General features: G+C 47.3%; 4 protein-coding genes across 4 annotated transcripts; 3 read left to right on the forward strand and 1 right to left on the reverse strand.

Annotated features, from left to right (window-relative positions):
* Positions 1-1,005: 1,005 nt before the first annotated feature.
* On the forward strand, positions 1,006-2,170 carry C8R40DRAFT_916904 (uncharacterized protein). Its single transcript, XM_046236669.1, has 5 exons — positions 1,006-1,395; positions 1,457-1,687; positions 1,749-1,823; positions 1,885-2,067; positions 2,155-2,170. Exons 1-4 carry the CDS (start codon positions 1,225-1,227, stop codon positions 2,026-2,028), a joined length of 621 nt encoding a protein of 206 aa, XP_046078843.1. The 5' UTR covers positions 1,006-1,224; the 3' UTR covers positions 2,029-2,067; positions 2,155-2,170.
* Positions 2,171-3,805: 1,635 nt separating this feature from the next.
* Positions 3,806-6,414, reverse strand: C8R40DRAFT_1137419 (concanavalin A-like lectin/glucanase domain-containing protein). Its single transcript, XM_046229430.1, has 2 exons — positions 4,333-6,414; positions 3,806-3,924 (listed from the first exon to the last, which is right to left on the reverse strand). Exons 1-2 carry the CDS (start codon positions 6,361-6,363, stop codon positions 3,841-3,843), a joined length of 2,115 nt encoding a protein of 704 aa, XP_046078844.1. The 5' UTR covers positions 6,364-6,414; the 3' UTR covers positions 3,806-3,840.
* A 7-nt stretch (positions 6,415-6,421) lies between these two features.
* On the forward strand, positions 6,422-6,972 carry C8R40DRAFT_1137421 (uncharacterized protein). The gene has a single exon (XM_046229431.1). It carries the CDS (start codon positions 6,437-6,439, stop codon positions 6,827-6,829), a length of 393 nt encoding a protein of 130 aa, XP_046078845.1. The 5' UTR covers positions 6,422-6,436; the 3' UTR covers positions 6,830-6,972.
* Positions 6,973-8,401: 1,429 nt separating this feature from the next.
* On the forward strand, positions 8,402-10,342 carry C8R40DRAFT_1178665 (uncharacterized protein; the record flags this gene model as incomplete). The annotated part of the gene is made up of 4 exons (XM_046232906.1): positions 8,402-8,893; positions 8,939-8,953; positions 9,131-9,172; positions 9,227-10,342. 4 exons carry the CDS (start codon positions 8,402-8,404, stop codon positions 10,340-10,342), a joined length of 1,665 nt encoding a protein of 554 aa, XP_046078846.1.
* Between the last annotated feature and the right edge of the window lie 8,579 nt (positions 10,343-18,921).

Here is an 18,921-nt window from a genome sequence, read left to right on the forward strand (position 1 = left end):
TTGGTTACCTGGGGCGGAGTAGTCCCATTCCTCCCTCATGGGTCTCTCAACCTGCATATGTACATGAACTTTTTTCAATATTTTTCATATAAGCCCCCAGCCTCTTGAGACCTGTTGGGACCTCTCAAGTCTCCCTTCTAATCAATTTATCTTTCTCAAGTCTCCCTTCTCAATCAATTTCAATTTATCTTTTTCCCCTTTCTTGACCCTAATCCCCCTAATTTGCAAGATCTGTCCTCCATAAAAACAGGTATTGTCTCTGGGTCGACCCCTCTACATCAGACCCATTATCGCTCTTGCTCGTAGTAGCTTGTGGTCAAGTATGTGCCTCTTATACTCGGATAAAGCACCTCTTGTAGTTAAGTTCACTGTCTCTCATAGTCAAGTAAGCACCACCAAGAGCTGAGGCTGAAACTGAGGCCAAAAGTAGGAAAAAGAAAAAGGCAGAAAATGAGAAAAAATAAGAAAAAAGGAAGAGAAAAGCAGTGTATCTTATATATATATAAGAGATGTATATGTATATCTATCTGCTGTGTGTACTGTGTGTATATAAAATATTGCATCTGGTATAAATTTGCTCAGAAGAAAGGTTACACATCACTCACTTCCATCATCCTTATATTTACATACCTATTTCTATGAATTGTTCTTCTTATTCTGTATTTCACTCCACAATCAATACACATAGCATGCGCAGCAAAAAGAATATGGCCGGACATGTGTCAAGCTTGGCATGTGTGATATGTGGCTGTGTAAAAAAGCGCTAAACCCTCTGCATTTCTGAGCTTTGGCGCCGGATTTGACCAGTGGCTGTGTTATTAAAAGCGGAAATTGAAAATTGAAAAAACAAAAAAAAAAACAGCTGACTCGTGGCTGTGCAAAAAGCGCTAAACCTCAGAATTCTGAGCTTTAGCGCCGGATTTATGCCACCCTGACTAGTGGCTGTGCCATTAGAGCGGAAAATCCCACTTGATGTTACATAACCAACAACAGCTTTTCTTTTTCTCTGCACTCATGTCACTCACAGTCCCCCCATGGCTCAGGGCCAAAAACCAGGCATTTTCTCTGTTCTTTTCAAAGGTAGTCACAGATACAAAGGAGGATGATCAAACCTTACAAGTGTGCTAGGACTTCTGTTTCCCATTTGAATTCATTCTCACCCAGATATTTCAGCCTTTTGCAACAGTTATATTTACTAAACTCCGAGAAAGAGCTGATAGTAAGATGTGGAGAAGATTCTTGAATAAACCTTGGACTATAACCACCTTCACTGAGCAACAATGGCAATGGCTATTTATATGCCACCCACTGTTCCATATCAACCTCTTGCACCTAGTAAGAGATAAGGAACATGGGCTCCTCAACTTGGGAACAGAAAAGCACCGAGATAGATCTGTAAGTGGCACAGAATACTTAAAGTTATGACCTACTCCATAATGCTTCATTATACCCCAAGTTTCATCCTCTTACTCAAGGGGGTGGATGGAGAAGTATGGTGCAAAAAGCTAATTCTGCCCTTGAAAAACACAAAAGAACACCAGCCACATGCATCACACCACACCAATCCTCAGATCCTTTCCTCCAAACTCTGGATGATCTGTCCATTATTCTGTTTGAACAATATGCACATTCTAATGTTGCCATCAACATTAGCTTAGTAGTCATCTATATAGGACTCTGCAAACATGTACAGTATTATTTATGTCTTGGGAAATCCAAGTTATTACTAACACACTTCTCCCATGTAGGGAATTCTCAGCTTCCCTAATCATTTCCAAGAGTTTTTCAGAGAAACTCACTCTCACTCTCAAGTGTTTTGCAGGGTTTGCTTTTTTTTTTTTGACCTCCTATTCTCAAAGATTTACTACAACACAACTCTATTAGGTCATGCTCAAGAGGATTCTCAATAAACTCCTCCAACACTTAGAACCTCATTATAACACCCAGAAATGGCTCCAATCCAGCCCATGCATGCCTGCTTCTCCATCTCACTCTCTTTATTGTTTCAAAACCCTCAGCACTTTTTAAAGACAGTCAGTCCAAAGTGAGTGAATTCACCTATAGGAGGTAAGTGGAGAATATATTATATTTCACCTCCTCCCATTAATCACTAGGTATTTCAGAGTACCTAAAGCACTAAGGCCCCCCTTGCAGACCAGCCACACACACACACACACACACACACACACACTTACTTGTTAATCTAGAGAACAAAGTGGATAGGATTACTGAATTGAAGCAGCTGATGGGGCAAGGAAAACTTGCCCCTTGAAAATATTTCTAAAGAGTTTATGAGCAGTTCTGTATGACCTGGGGTGAGAATTGGGGTCTTGTAGGTATAATTGGTACAAGTATAAGTAGTTTATGTTGTAGAGTGTGCTAGGAGCAAGCTGGAGCTCAAACTTGACCCTTAGGGAGCTATGGGAACCCATGACCAAGGACTGGAATGACCTGGTAGTAGTATGGAAACGGAATGTGTGACCCTTGGAGGGGTTTTTGAGAGATCCAGGGAGGTGTCCCTGGGACAATAGCCCGCATGAGATGACGACTGAGAAGTGGAAAGCATTAGGACAGGTGAAGGATGTGAGCTGTGAGGACTCTGAATGTCAATGTAGACTGTTTGAGGCTATCAAGGGATAAGCCCTATGGGGGTGAGAGTTCCTAATGCAAAATAGGGAACCTGGGAGGGAGGTTCCGGAACGAGAGGAAGTGGAGGTTGGTGTTCCCAAACGGTGGAGGAGGTGACAATGGAGAAGCAATACAAGAGTGGATGACATGCAGAGCTTTGACGTTGCTTACAATTAAGGTCCTGGTATTTGGGGGTAGCAAGTAGGGAGCTCAAGGGAGGAAGTAAGGAGCTTAAGGGAGGTGTTGAGGAGGTTGGGATCACCGAAACAGTTGACATGTTTGTTTGTTTGGGGAGCTTTAGAATTGGTTGAGGGAGGGGGTTGGGTACTCACTTTGGCTTGGGAGGCTTGCTATTAAATGTGATGTGATAAAAAGTGTATATTGCATTGTGGCTTGGACTGCCTCATCATATACATGGATGAGGGGAGATATATATATGTATATATATATATATATATTTTCAATGGCTCTACTGTCATTACAGACTAAGAAGAAATTAATATGAAATTCATGATAGATTATATATATATGGATATATGGATTGGGTATACTACCTACCTACATAGTACATAGTATGTAGTATGTAGTATATAACAGATTGTGGGGGTGTATATCACAGATTGTGGGTAATATATATAAGAAAGAAGACTATGGGACTGTGGGACTGTGGGACTGTGGGACTGTGGGACTGTGGGACTGTGGGACTGTGGGGTATGTATGAAAGAGGGTCCTGGAAACAAAGCACGAAAGAAAAGAGGAGAGAGGAGAGGGAAAAAGAGAGAGAGAGAAAAGCACAACAGAAAGAGAAGAAAAGAGAAGAAAAGAGGAAAAGAGAGAGAGAGAAAAAAGGGCACAGAAGAAAGGTATATATATATAGGTGGAACGTGTATCTGTATCCGTATCTTATAAGTGTATCTCGTACGTGGTATATATCAACCCGAATCCTGAAACCCGAATCCTGAATCCAAATACGAAATCTCGAATACGAAATCCGAATCTGGAACGACTATTATCTGAGTCCACTATCCACTGTTCTCTGTCCACTATCCAATATCCACTGTCCACGATCCACTATCCACGATCCACTGTCCGCATCCTGAACTAACGTCGTGATTCCCCCCTCTTTCTCCCCTCTCCCCACCCTCTCCCCTTTTTTGCACCCCCACCCCCACCCCCACCCTCGTCCTCGTCCTCGTCCTCAGGCTCAACACATCAACACATCTTCCACATCTTAACCCAATCAACCCTCATCGCGCGATCGTCCTCGCTCGTGGGCCAGGTGGCGCTCCATGTGTCCTATGAACGGGAAGGGGGAAGGGAGGGGAAGGGAGGGGGTTAGTTAGGGTGGGGTAGGGTGGGGTGATATGGAAGAAGGAAGAGAGAGGGAGGGGGAGGGGAGAAGAGGGGAAGAGGGGGAGGGAGAAGAAGAAGGGGAGAAGGAAGGGGGAAGAAGGGGGAAGAGGGGAAAGAAGGAGAACGAAAGAACGAAAGAACGAACGAACGAACGAAAAAACTCAAACGAAACTCGAACGAAACTCAAACAAACTCGAACTCAAACGCAACACAGGACGTAGATCAACGCAGAGAAAGCGAACGAAGAGAAAGGGAAGGCAACGAAAGAAGTAAAGAACGAAAGAAAGAAACAAGTAAAGAACGAAAGAAGAACGAAACAGAAAAAAAAAAGAAAAGCAAACAAACACCCACCTGAGCCTCCGCAAACGCCTTCATCGCCCCCGGATCCCCATCCGCCCACGGTTTCCCCCCGACATTATCCGGGAACCACCCGGACGTTCCACCCGCCGCCAACGAGATGATTAGATAAAACTCTTGGTTGAAAGGTGCGGACCAATTGTTGTTATCGTCGGAGTCGGGTGCATCGGTGGAACCGGAACCGGAAGTAGAGGAGGTAGAACCGTCCCCACTCCCCCAGATGTCGGTAACAGGAACCTCTGCACCGACATCGTTCATCGCAACAGCAGGGTACCCCCCTTTACTCCAAAACGACTGTGAACGGGTCTTGGTCTCCAATTCCACCATCGCTTGAAGACGGGAGTCCACATACATGCGTATGAACTGGGGACTCCACTCGAGAGTGTACGTGTGGAACCCGCGGTCGAAGCCGCCTTGTTTCATACTCCACCATCCAAAGATCTGCGTCAGCAACGACGAAGGGAGGGGGGAGTAGTTGAGGGAGGAACGCACGAAATTCGTGCCTTGGGCGGGGTAGGTGGGTGCGTTGCCTCGTGCTTCCATGATATCGATTTCACCGGAGAGAGGCCATGGGCCGTAAGTGTTGTTTTGGGGAAGCATCCAGATGGCAGGCCAGAGCCAGTCTCCGAGGGGGAGCTTGGCGCGGACTTGGACGCGCCCGTAGGTGATGCTGTGTGTTCCATTGGTGGAGATCATGGAGCTTTGAACGGGGGGGATCACCGACGTGGTGTTGGAGGAAGAGGTAACGGAACATTGGGAAGTGTTGGTAGACGTACACGCGTCTCCTAAATCATACGTATATCCATCAAAGATACTTGACGTCCCCCCGATATCCGCACTCGTCAACGTCGGAATAATATAGAGGTTCGAATTCTGGATCTTCAAATTCTCATCCTTATTCGTCATAATCTCAAACTCCCCATTCCCGAACCCCCCTAGTGCAACCGTGCGTTTCCAATTCCCCGTATCCAACGCGTCGCCGGAGAAATCGTCCTCGAACACCACACATAGATGGGACTCATCCAACAAATCCAGACCTCGCAGATCGAAGAAACAGAGCAGAGCGGCACCGGCGAGTCCGAGGAGGATACATCCGTATGTGAGGATCTTGGCGAGGCGGTCTCTGGGGTGGGGAGCGCCCAGCCAGGGTTTGTCGGAGTTGGTGAGTTTGCCGTTTGGTAATAACGTGGAGGGGACAGGGGGTTTGCCTTTGCGGACTAGTGAGGAAAGAGCGGTGGTTGACCCTGATGGGGAGATTGACTGATGCTGCTGTGAATGTGGATGTGCCTGCTGAGGTGTATACGCAGGCGGAGTCCACACAGTCGACGAGTTCCTCGATGCAGGAGACAAAAACGGGGCTCGGAATATCATACTCCCCGGTCTCGATGTCGTCCCTTCGCTCAAGTTCTGACTAGACCCTTTGGTGGTCAGCGTCGCAGCAGCAGCGGAGTTCCTATACAACGTGTTCCTCGGGGACCTTCCTCTTCCGTTAGTCATGAACGGCGCCACGGGTCTCCCTAATACTTCCTCTTCCCCATGCCCCAACGACGCAGGGGGATTCACACCCACACCCGAATTAGAATGCGCAGACTCCTCCGAGAACCCACCCGACCTCCTCCGCACACTCAGACTCTCCATCGACGACGAGCGTCTCGAGTATCCCCCATAGTACCCCGTGTTTGGAATCGGAGTACCAGGATCCGGGTTCCCTGGATACGCTTGGAAGGGATACGGCTGGAAGGGGTAGGTGTAGGAGGAGGGAGGTGGGGGTGGGGAGGCGGTTGTTCGGGTTCCTTCGGTTGTTCGTGTTTCGGGAGGAATAGGGATTGGGAAGCTACGTCGACGAGCTGTGGTAGCAGTTGGAGTTGGAGTAGTAGGTGTACCACTCCTCCTACCCACCCTCGTCGTAGACATACTCTCCACCTCCGAATCAGACCCTGTGTTCTCCATGAAAAACTTTCCTCGTGTGTGCTGGTCGCGGTGCGTTGTATGCTGGTCGTGTTCGTGCTGGTGGTCGTCTTCCATCTTCTCTTCTTTCTTCTCACGCTATCCTTTTCCTTTTTCGTTGTTGTTGTTGGTAAGATGAACGATGTCATGAATGATGTCATTTACCTCAACCCATCAACGTGCTCAACGTGCTCAACAACGTAACTACTTAACACCTACGATAACAGACGATAACGCGATAAGGACAGTTTCCGGGTACCCCCTAAGACTTAAATTAACACAAACACGTATTCCCTCCTATGTATGTACTCCTTCCATTCCATTCCCGCTATCCATCTATCTGTTCATCTGTCTGTCTATCCTTCTATCGAATTCATTCACACCTTCCGGCTTCACACCTTCGAGCGGGTGTATACTCCCTCCGATAGAAATAAGAAGTGAGAAGTTCTATCGGAGGGTGTATACAGGCTTGCCTTGTCTCGGCTTGTCTCGGCTTGTCTCCTTCTATGGACCCTTATGTACCACCTTCGCTGGATCATTATAGAAACCGTTAATGTGCATCTTTAATCCTACATACATACATAATAGGAGGGATAGGAGGGAGGCTCACAGAGGAGGGAGGAGTGATACAGGGATAGGAGGGAGGAGTAATAAAGGGATAGGAGGTATAGGAGGGAGGCACATAATATGCCAAAGCATCTCATTTGTTGAAAGCTTGTTACTAAGAAGCTACTACTAAAGGTTAGATATAGATATCGAACATATAAACGTACGTATGTGGTGAGGTTGAGTGAGGTTGAGTGATGTTGAGAGAATTATAAGTAATAGCAGTTTTTGTAAAGGCTGTTTTTGTGAAGGCAGTTTTTATAAAGGCAGATTTTCTTCGTTCAAAACCCATCCGACTACATACATAACATAACATACTCGCTCTCCTAACACACTGTGATGTGTGTTACATTCTCCTCCTCAACAACATTCTCCTCGTGAAGGACATGAGCCCCTATCCAACACCCCAGCTTTTAAGTTTCAAGTTTTCCAGTCCAGGAACTTGGGATGAGTCTATAGAGCTAAGCAGTAAATTAAAGTTGAACAATAAACAATAAACAACATACAGTCATTCCCAGGTCCTTTACACAGTCAAATGTAGTTGCACCTCGGAATGAACCAATGAACTTGTCTATCCCAAATCTAATTAGATATAGAAAACATGTATTGACCCATCTGAAAAAAATTTACACTAAATATTTGGGGTAGAAGGATAGGAATGCATGTGATTTACGTTATCCGTACAAAAGTTTGTTATTGGTCAATAAGGGATCCTTTGGACAGTAGTCACATTGATTGTTATTCCCTTATTGGGTGATTTATAATCATGGCGGTGAGGGTTACTGTCAGGACGATCCGTTGTGGCTTCTTCTAGCAAAGGTAGCTTCTTCTTGTACCAATTGTTCAAAGACCCCAGGTAAATGCAAGGTTTTGCCAAACTCCCCTCAATGTACCAACATGCGATTGTAGGCCACTGCACTACCATGCATGGCAAAAACTCGGCTCCTTCCTTGTGGGTTATTAAATATTAATTAAATATTATGGAATCAAAAAAACAGGGGCGCCTTTCAGGCGCCGACATTGATTCTTTGAGAAAAGCAGAATAAAAGTAAATTTACTTAAACTATCTACATATGGAGTAACAGGGAATAACCAAATGAGATGAGAAAAAGTAATTGTGACAGAGGGTGACAGTCCCGTGATATCCCGTGCCAGTCACAAGAAATCAATACAATTCAACTCAGTGTTACATTTGGCCAAATAAGGCAAAACTACTACCATAAAAGGAAATCAAAATTGTATGGAGCGGCGTATATAAGGACGATACTTCCGTAAACTACAGCCTCGTAACTGCTCTGCCAAGAAGACTTGTAGTCTGGGGAAGATCCTTCGATATTGGTATTTTGCTCGTCGCTGTAATCAAGATCTTGCATACAGCTGTAGGTTCTTGGAGCTCCACGGGGCTCCCACACATCAATCAACGTGGGGTATTCCTTTGAGTGTCTGGCGTGAATACGACACTGCGCTTCATGCACGTACTTCTTCTACTTTGACCCTCCTAGAGCTGAATATGCTGGATGAGCGGGACACTGCTGATGCTGACCAGCAAGAGCTGCAGAAATTCCTCGCCTTGCAACAGGATGAGGCAGCCATCACAGCTAAATGTAAGCGCAACTGCTCCCCTTTGCCTGTGGCTGGTCCCTCTAGCAAAAAGATTTGGTCAGATGCTCCCAAAAAGTGTTCTCATCGTAAGTCCCCTGTGGCAGAGGCGACTCCGGAATCTCCCCTTTGCATCCAATTGGTGGTTCCCCTGGGTCAATTGGTTGTAGCCTCCACTTCCATTCCTGTTCCCCCTCGCACCTCCCCTTCCCTAATGGAGGTACCTCACAGGGACCTGCCAATGCAGGGTCCCAGCGATCTGGTTTGGTTGGCAGCTGTTGCGGAAGCGCATTCTGGTTTGGTTCAACAAGCCGTTTCTTCCTCTTCCGCCCGAACACCTATAAAGGGTGCCGGACAAGACCTCCTTTCTTCCAATATGCCTCCCACTCCTCATCCCACCTTGGTACCTTGCACTTTCACCGCTCACCCCTACCGTGCTGAAAATTAGTGTCTTGCTGCTCGGGTTCGTTTGCTGGAGTCTCAGCTTGCTGACTCGCAGTGGGAGAATTCCTCCCTTACCTCTGCTCTTCGGGATACTTCACATGCTCTCGAATCTTGACAACAAGAAGTGGAGCAGCTGCGGTCTTCTAGCCGTGAGGTCCTCGAGCACAAAGTGGAGTACCGACGTGTGTTGGATCAGTTCCTTGCTCTAAATGAGGCCCTACTGAAGGCTCCTGGTCGAGTTAGTTCTTAATTTTCCTCTAATTTTCCTTCCCTGTTTGACCCTTCTTTTCAGAGTCTCTTGGAGTGTTTCTGGAAAGTGCAGGAAGACCTTCGAGATGCCACCAGGAAGTGGAAAGTTGCTGTGGAGAAGCTATCCACCTCTACTCGCAAGAACTCACAGTTGACGGCCACCCTGCTGCACCAACAAGGTCTTGTTCACGGATCTAATGCTTTGGCAACACGTCAACATCATCTTGTGGAGGAGTTGCAAGAGGAGGTCCATCGTGCCCACGGTTGTGCAGCATTTGCTGACCAAATAATTAAGGAATACCCTGATGAGGGTTATTACGGGGTCATTCTGCCCCCTATTTTACAACTCAAAGGGGATCTTAACAAGGCTTGTGAGGACCTCTGCTATGTCGCCACCTTCGCTCATCACCTTTACCATTCCAATCCTGCCACAGTCCTTCATCACCACCGTTACATTGGGGTGATTATTGAAGCTGTGGTCGCCTTCCTTCGTTGTGGTCCCAATTCTGAGAATCTCAATGTTGTCGTTCACAGCTTCCAGTTGGCATTGGATTATATGCGGGCGGCTCAAGGTGTCCATGGTGATTTGTATATGCGGTCCATAAGCAGTATCCAGTGGTTTTTTAGCAACACTGTTGATGAAGATGAGGGTCTTTATCGCATGGTCTTGGAGCACTCTCGATTTGACAATGACGCTCCTTTCTTGACGGCTGCTCAACATGGCGGTTTTGCTCCTCCTCCTGATGATTCTTTGGAACCCCTTCTTCACCGGCAAATGTTAGCGCTGTCTACAGCTCTCCTTCATAGTGGCGGCGCTGGGAGGTGGGACGATATCGTTCCCGCCCTTCCCAGTATTGACCAGCTGACTGCTGATTGGGAGCAGTTAATGTTACAATATATCCACCACATCACCAATACCCCATTGTCTGGCCCAGATACCCAAGCTCCCATGTTGTCGGTGGAGCCAGTTACCAAATCGTTGGGTGAGGTAAGTGTCGAGCAGTCCCTTGAAGCGCTAGTTGCCCTGGTGTCCTCCCCCTCTGTTGGTTCCAACCCACAGGTCCCTCTGTTCCTGCCTGAGCAGGAGTCGCCAACATCCCCTTCCCCTCCTCCCCCTTCTCCCAATCTGCCCCCCCTTTTTGATCTGTCACCAATCTAGCCATTGACCTTACTGGCAATGATGATGAGTTGTATAAGACAGAGGAGGCTTGTTGGACTGGACTATCTGGCTTGAAGCTAATGTGAATGACTGATTGTGTGTCTCTGTGTCCTCGTCTACCCTACCGTATGCCTACTGTACTCTACAAACAAACAGATACCAACATGATAATAGATAAGATACTTGATTAGATAGCAGACTCCTAGATCCCCTACTCCATGTGCCCCCACTTAAAAAATGGCGGCGCCCTTGTTGCCTACACTCCGGCCCTGGACTCCTCCCTCCTCCGTATCACCTCCTGCTGCTCCCTAGCTAGCTTCGTGCCCATCTGAGGTTTGAACTCGCGCAACCTCCGTCCCGCAAATTGTTTACCTTTGATCAGTTGTCCGTCGGTTGTTTGTAATGTATAGGAGTTAACGTTCCGTGCTACGACTCGATAGGGCCGAGACCATTTCGGAATGATCTTCTTGATAGTTTTGAAAGTGTAGTCGAGATCGCTACGATAGACCTGTACTAAGGCACCCTCTTCAAAAACCACCTCCTTTCCCTCTTTCTTCAACACTCTTCGATCGAATACCCTCTTCCGCCTCACTGCGTGACGCACGAATGAGCCGTACCCATCCAATTGCTGTTGTTCCACATAAGCCGTTTGAACTTCCACCTGTAGTGGTTGAAGAATCGAGGTAGCTTCTATGACTGGAGTCCTACGTGTGTTGACCACCGCACCCAGAAGGAGCTCGTTTGGGGAGAACTTGACTGACGGCAGGATACGGTTGTTGATGATCCGCACTGCTTCGTCAAGGTATTCCGGCCATTTCTCCAGGAGCGTTTCCCAGTTCATTTCCTTGAACTCCTCCGAGTCTTCACCCAGCTTCAGCGCGCACAGACGTTTCAGAACGTGCAGTAGTATTTTGTTGGTGCCTTCCACTAAGCCATTGACCCAAGGTGAGTACGCCGGTGTGAGATGTTGTTTGGTACCCCATTCGGCGCATAGCGCTTCTACCTCCTTGTTAGCAAAGTGCGACCCATTGTCGGTCATGAATGTTTCGGGCGGGAGGTATCCGTTAAACAGGGAAGTTAGGCTAGACGTTGTTGTGGCTCCTGAACCTGCGACCTTGAATTTGAAGGCCCATATGCGTTGGGAGTATGTATCTAGGTACAAGCCTACGGTCTTGTACCCCCCTTTACCCTTTGACATTGACAGATAATCCCCCACCAGCAGTTCGAATGGGTGGCGTCTCGTGATGGGGTTGAGTAGTGCGTGGATGTGGGCGGCGCCGAAGTTCTTGCATTCCGGGCAGTTGGTAATGGCCTCCATGACTGACTCAACCAGTTTCGGGCTCCATATCCTGTCCATTAGTGCCAGCTTTACGGCGTCTCGTCCCCAATGGCCTGCATTGCTATGCTGCTTCCTGGCTAGTTCAATGGCCTCCTTTCACGTGATGCATTCCACCCTCGCTCACTCCCGTATTCCTCTATTGCCACCTACCTTCCACAGTCTGTTACCTTCCACCATGTAGCGAGCGGCTTTGTGCTTAGCTCTCTGCTTTGCCTTATCGTCCGTGGAATCTTCCAGTATCTTCAGCGCGTCTATTACCTCCAAGAACACAGGTTCTTCCACAAAACATTCCAACAAGGCTCCCCAGTCTGTTACCTCCGCGTCTTCCATTATCCCGTCAGCGGTACTCACCCCAAAGACATCGTTGACCAGCCCCGTAACGGCTTCCCAATCTTCGCTGACAGTCCACTCACTCCCATCACCTACCACCCGGTCCTGACCCTCCCACATTCTACTCAAGCCATCCGCCACCACATTTAACTTGCCTGGAATATGTCTGACGTCCACGATGTGGTGAGCTAACACTCCGTCCCTCCATCTGCTGTGAGCTGCATTCAGCTTGTCATTGGCGATGACGTCCCGCAGTGCTTGACAATCTGTCTCAATTTCGACAGGGAAACCCCAGATCATGTCCAAAAATTTGTCCAGCCCAAACTTCAGCGCCGCAAATTCCAGTAAGAACGGCTTGTATTTCTGCTTGGAGGTCGACGTCCTTTTCGATGCAAAGCCTACAGGGTGGGTTTTGTAGGTTGTGGTCCCATTTGGGTGCACCACCTCGAAGCGTTGGGCAACCACCGCAGCAAAGCCTTCCTTGCAATTGTTGGTGGTCATGATGAAACTGGAACCATCCCACCGGGGCGCCTTCAGAACCGGCTCCGTAACCAGCGCCTTCTTCAGTGCCAAGAAAGCTTTGGTGTGGTCCAGGGTCCACCGGTGAGTGAGTTTGAACGATTCCATGGCTTTCCGGTACGTAGATTTCGTGGAATTCTGTGGCAGTGGAACAGACTTCAGTAAATTTCGCAGGGGGCCTTCAATTCGGGCGTAATTGCGTATCAAGTCTCTGAAATGACCTGTGAGTCCTACAAACGACACAAGGTTCAACACATCTTCTGGCTGCTTCCATTCAACAATCGCGGTGAGTTTTGCTGGGTCCACTGTAACACCATCCTTGCTGATTTTCCCTCCTGCAAAGATACCCTCGGACATGAAGAACTCAGACTTCGCGGCTGATAGAGACAAGTTTCAAGAGCGTACTCAGTCTAGGATTCATCTGAGCTTTGCAAACATGCTGTCGAAGTCATTGTCCGCTGAACCGCCATCATCGACAAACAGCTCGATGGTACCGTCGGCAATCAAATCATCCAGATGGAGGGCGGTCATGTTTGCAAAAGTTGATGGAGCTCCGGTGAGACCAAAAGGGAGCTTCTCACACCAGAAGTAGCCCTTGCCCTCCACATAGAATGCTGTGTAAGGACGGGATTCCCGCTCCACTTCGCACGCGTAAAACCCCAAAGCGAAGTCGAATAGGCAGATGTAGGTGTGGCCGCTCAGTGACTGCTGTTTAGACCTGATGTTTCCTTGGGGCATTGGCGCAATCTCGGTGAGTTTATTGACTGCCATAAAGTTCTGACAGATTCTCCATTTTGCCGGTTTAGCTGGCTCTGAGTGCTCCGATGGCTCCGAAGGCTGCATTGGGCGAGTGGGAAGATCAAATGATGCGGGAAGACCCGCAGCCACGCACTCATCATTCAGCCTGTACATTAACTCTTCCACTGTAAGTCCCATCCCTTCGTGGGCTTTCTGTGCTAGCGTCAATGGCAAAACACATTTCACATCCTCTGGGTTACATCTCTCAATCACACCGGCTTCGAGGAGTTCATCGACCTTCGCATGCAAGTATCTGCATTGGGGTGGAGTGAGAGATTTCTGCCTCCCTTTTTTCGGGAAGGTTGCCCCCTCAGGTATGTTCAGACGATGGACTGCACCCTTCACTGGCCTGACTTCACCCACCGACAGCGCAAAACAGTCTGCATACCCACTTAAGAGTTGCTCCACCTGCGTTCATTGGTCAGTAGAGAGGCCCTTGCTGATCTTGACCTTCCGGAGGATTTCCTGCACCCGCTCTGGTCAAAATGCTCCCATCTCTCCTTCATTACGCGTGAACAGGTTAATGTTATTGCTCTGGTCCAATGCATCTGGAAAGAAATCGAAACCCATGTCGCCTTGGTCTGGGTGATTCCCATCAGGCTGGAGCACACATATGGGAGCTGTCTGGGTTCGGTCAGCATGTCGCGGCTTAACAGGCGAATCTTCGTTTGAGAATTCCCTCGAGGGGGGTGTCAAGTCCATGCCTCGGTCCTCCATTCCGCCGCTCGGTACTCTGAAGATCCACTCTTATTGTAATCTTACTCTTATTGTTCTTTCTCGCTACACATACCCTTTTGTTCTAGCCTCTCCTTATTGTCTTTTACTCTACCCTGCAGGTACTACTCGTATAGCTCCTAGTAGTTAGACTGGCGCTCCGCACCGCTGCGCCGTTCCGTAGATATAAATATTGCCTGTATGCTACTGTAGTTCCTCAGTTTAATTATCAACTTAGATCTCCCTTCCAACTTAGCTCTTCTCTAAGTCTTCAGGCTCAACGCCTTGAAGTACGTCCTACTCGGCCTTAGGACTTGAACGTTCTCTGGTCCGCTCCTCGTCGTCGGCGATACCGCCGCTCCGACTTGGCTGCTCCTCAGCTCCTCCCTTCTATACTCTCGATCTCCGGGGACTAACGGCGTAACGGCGGTGTTGTTAATAACTTCACTACTGTCCCACTCGTCTTCCGCACTTAGACACCTTGTGGCTTTGGCACGGTTACACGGTGTACATGATCTTAACAGGGGGCACATCAAATCCCCCCCGCTGAGTCCACCCGCAAGCCTTTAGGCATAAGTTCAATGTTGTTCCTCACTCCTGTCCCTCCGTTTACCTCTGACGTGGCATCCACCCGGGGGTTCAGCACATTTTGGGAGCGTGGTTCTGCAGAAATACGGTCAATGCTGCATTTATTGGTAGAGTCCGTGTCTGTGGAGACTTCCCTCGAGGGGGGTACGTTACCTCCCCCCAGTGATTCCACACGCAACCTCCGTGGAGGATCCAGAGTCTTAAAGCGGTTTCGCCAGAAAAACCACTTGCATAATCCGGGTTCTGCACGCTGCTTTCTCAGCCATGCAACCCACTCCACATCCCGCTGTTCTTCCTCCTTCTCCCAAACCTTTCGCCTCTCCTGTTGCCGGAGATTGAGTTCTTCTCCCTGCGCATCCGTTGCATTTCGCGGAGCCATTCATTCAGCTCAGCTTCTGTTACCTTCCATCCCTCCCCATCATCGTTCATTCCCTCTTCCAGGACATCTTCGGTGCGAGCCTGTGTTAGATCCTCATCAGGCACTTCCTCGATCTGTGGTGCATGGCATCTGCCCAATGGTTTGGCCTTGGGTTGGTGCTGTCTCGGATCCTTAGTAACGAGGTTTGGCTTATCGCAAGGGGTTTCGACAACTTCCCTGTCCAGCAGGGTTAAGGCCTTCACAGTAACCCCGCCAGCTGGTCCCACAATTTCTTCGAGAACCGCGTGCGCTTGGGCAGTTGGCCTCGGTATGCTCTGCTGGCTTCTGTCCTCCAGCCTGGGTTTGGGTTGCGGAGGAACAACGGCCCCTAGCCCACCATTGAACACCTCCCTCCAGTTCCCCTCTTTCCCATGTAGCACAATTGACTCCTTCCGGTAGTCGTGTACCGCCAATAACGAGCTTGCCTCGTTTTTGTGTGAAAGAGAAAGGAAGGAATCTAATGGGCACTCCAACCAACCAATCTAATACACAATATGCGAGTTCACTGCTATCAAATTTATTTAATAGCAAGGGGTAGCGTTGGCAAAGGTTCCGCAAAGCTTTGAGAGCTAAGTAAGAAGCTTTAATCAATCAATTTGAATCGTTCTAAGGATTCGATATATTTCTTTGATCAAGGTAGATTCAGCACGGTTTGTACTTTGATTGTATTGATATGGGTATATCAAGAATTGGGGGTTTGAATCAAAGTAAATTAAAACCGAAACACACAGACCCCTACGGAGGGCTAGAACTATGTGCTGGCACAACCACACAGTGTGATTTGCCCTTAAGACCAACAACTGATCTTAAGTTTGAAGAATACCCAACAACTGGATATACTTCTCGCAGTCACAAGGAGCAGAACACAACGTTCCTATACTCACAAGTGCCGGGCCCGAATGGCTGCTAGCGAAGAGGTTTCAGTCTGGCAGGAGTGTGTCTTTCCTTTTTACAGATTAGCACTGCAACGTCGTCCCAAAATCACTTGTATTCCAGATACATCGGATCGCTATTTATACATACAGAATATAGAGTCGCACAGTACAATTAATTTAAGACAATAAACATTCGGAACCGTAAGGAAACTTCTACACTTGGTCAGATACCCTTTCATTTGAATCTACATGTCCTTATTTGGTCCATAATGGCTCCAAGATTCAAGTATACCTCCAAACATAGGTAGGTACTTCGTTATTCATTTAATTTAATTGTTTTGGAGAATGACTCGAATGGTGTTCAACACTTACTTCGATCGTTTGTCACCTCGTCCGGAGGCAAATCAACTCTCCTCGATTCTAATCCTATCAATCTGATTCATCTGGATTAAACTAATTGCTTCTCTCTTTCAATAGACACCCATGGTGCCTATACTCTATCAAGGGAGTTACGCATAGTATTTATTTAATTGCATTCTTCAATATTTTCTACGTCAGGACTCTTTGACATTCATTTGATATGCCTTCGGAGCCTCGCAGTCTTTCGATCGTTCTTCTAGTCATTTTCCTCAACCATGCAACTTGATTGGTCTATTAGACTAAATCACAGTCTTTTAGATTAATGCATGATCTCGTTCTAGAAGGAGTATTTGATAATTCCTGAGTTCTAGAAAGTCATTTCGAGTCAATCCTCGGCTCATGGTCACTTGAGTAAGTTCTTCCAAACTCCTGCCAGTGTAAGGTCCAATAAGAATACCCTTGGTATGTCATACGTAAATGGTCATCCTTCGGATGTAGTCCGAGTCTGGTATAATCCTGCTTGACAAACAGGTAGACTGCTATCCGTAGGTAGTATCGGGGATGGGTAAACTAACCAACTTGTGGTAGTATGGGTATAGGGTCCCTTCAACTTATTAGACTGATTCAGTATTGACTTTGACTGTCAATCTGGGTCTCAATTACAGTCCTCTTGATACGAATCTATGCGTGAAAATGTCACAATTCACAGCATAGACGTCTAGCCAAAATTTAGGCATGTCATTCCCCCCAAACTAAAGAATTTGACCGTCCTCGGTCATTCGTAGTTTTGTACAGGGAAAGGATACCCAATCTGTTATTAGATTGATTCAACAAGACTATATCTCCTTTTAATGTAAATCACTGGGTTTGGATCTCTACTTCTCCGTGCTCTCCAATCAATTTGGATGCCCTCAAATGGGTTTCTAGTGCTCATCTTATCAATTTATTCACACGCCTGCTACGAATCGTAACAGTTTAGTGCTCAATTTGAATTGAATACTTTTTCAGTATTCATATCACATTTCGAAATTTTAATTCACAATCTTTTCATCATCTAGTCACAGAACGAGCTTCCATTTCACTGAGAGCTGCTCTGACGTACATGCTGATTCAGTGTGTACGTTTATTTGGTTCAGGGCACGGGGTTCAACAAATGTTTTGTTGAAGTCTGTTTTCTTCCCTTTCCCTCTTTCCTTTCATCTCATTAATTCAGAATGGCTTCAACCTCGAGTCAAACTCGATCTTCGGGCTCAACCACTCTTCTTCCTCCCTCCCTTCTGGAGGCTCAGGTCCTTCTGTCCGATCTCAAATTAAAATCAACGCTCCCATTATTCTTTGAAAGCTCAATTTTTCAGCACCTTCAACAGGGAGACTATGTCCCTCCTGTTTTGGACTCCCAAAATTCACCGGATTACAATGAGTCTAGTTCCTTCCCTGCCTTTTCCTATCCTCGCTCTCTCGTCCCCTTCTGTTTTCCTCCCGACACATTGCGTCCATTGTCCGTGGCTTCCGGATTGGATTTGTTTTGTTCAACACAAATGGCAGTTCGGACTTTACAGGATTTGGTAGAGGAATCACCTTCAACAGAGTTGGAGATTTACAATGTTTTTGAGGAGGCTGCTCCCTCTTTGGTATGTAGCCACCTCTACCCTTCTTCTTATTGCGGGTATTAACAGTTTCTCTTAGATTTATATTCATGACTTTTGGATGGATCCGGCAAATTGCCCTTTATTCGCAGAACAGGTCTTATTGTCCGCTGAATCGCTTACTTTCGGTCTACCCGCTTTTCTTCGTGACAATTTGATGCAGCAATGGGGCATTCCCCTTGAGCATCGTTCTTCAGCTGAGTAAGTGTTCTTTTCTATTGAATTGTCTTTATTCTTATTAATTTAATTTACAGGGTGTTCCCAAATTCGAACGATTCCCTGCCATTCCAATTCCCTTTTGTCTACGTTTTCGTGAAGGAAGCGCAATGATGCGTTCGGTCCCTTCTAAAGATCTAGATGTCTTTGCCTCGTTACGCGGCAAAGGTTCATTGGCGGTCGCATCGTCGATTAGTACTCCTTCTCCACCCTTGGGGATCAAGTCTTCGTCCTCCGTTTCCAAGGCACCTGTAGCTCCCCCTCGATTAATCAGAAGGAATCGGGAGGTAGAGAGCCTCAAAGCTGAGGCCTCCACATTTTGTGAGTATTAATTTAGTTCATTGATTTCTTATTTTTATTCATTTAATCTTTGTTTTTGATTCAGTTTCATCACCACGTTCCACTCGTCCAAGAGACTCGGATAATGAGCTCCTGAGTGGGTTCCCTTCTGTAGGTTCAGCTCCCGTAGCCTCTTCGTCTACAAAGGTTTCCGTAGGCAAAAAAGAGCCTAAATCTTCAACTACTGTCAAGGTAGTTGAAGGTTCCAAAGCCTCCGACCCTCCTACTTCTGCTTTGGTTTATAAGAGAGTTCGACTTCCCCCTCGTTCGAGGAAAATTGCCCCGGCCACTTCTAAAGGAAAAGCGCGGCAAATTGTTGTTACTGAGGAAGATTCAACTTCCAATGAAGTTGAATCCGAAGATGAGGATGAGGAGGAAGACACTGCACCCCCTCCAAAACGCCTTAAAACAACATCTTCCATATCTGGTAAGATTTT

Source organism: Lentinula edodes, assembly GCF_021015755.1.
Source record: "Lentinula edodes strain Le(Bin) 0899 ss11 chromosome Unknown C8R40scaffold_91, whole genome shotgun sequence".
NCBI lineage: Eukaryota > Fungi > Basidiomycota > Agaricomycetes > Agaricales > Omphalotaceae > Lentinula > Lentinula edodes.

Bases quoted from the DNA above. Each gene is read 5' to 3' on its own strand.
- C8R40DRAFT_916904 (XM_046236669.1), top strand. From the start codon at position 1,225: ATGTGGAGAAGATTCTTGAATAAACCTTGGACTATAACCACCTTCACT. The intron at 1,396-1,456 runs GTAAGTGGCACA...TTATACCCCAAG, and splicing joins AAAAGCACCGAGATAGATCT to TTTCATCCTCTTACTCAAGG. The intron at 1,824-1,884 runs GTTTGCTTTTTT...CAACTCTATTAG, and splicing joins ACTCTCAAGTGTTTTGCAGG to GTCATGCTCAAGAGGATTCT.
- C8R40DRAFT_1137419 (XM_046229430.1), bottom strand. From the start codon at position 6,363: ATGGAAGACGACCACCAGCACGAACACGACCAGCATACAACGCACCGC. The intron at 3,925-4,332 runs GTGGGTGTTTGT...TCCCGTTCATAG, and splicing joins AGGCGTTTGCGGAGGCTCAG to GACACATGGAGCGCCACCTG.
- C8R40DRAFT_1137421 (XM_046229431.1), top strand. From the start codon at position 6,437: ATGATGTCATTTACCTCAACCCATCAACGTGCTCAACGTGCTCAACAA.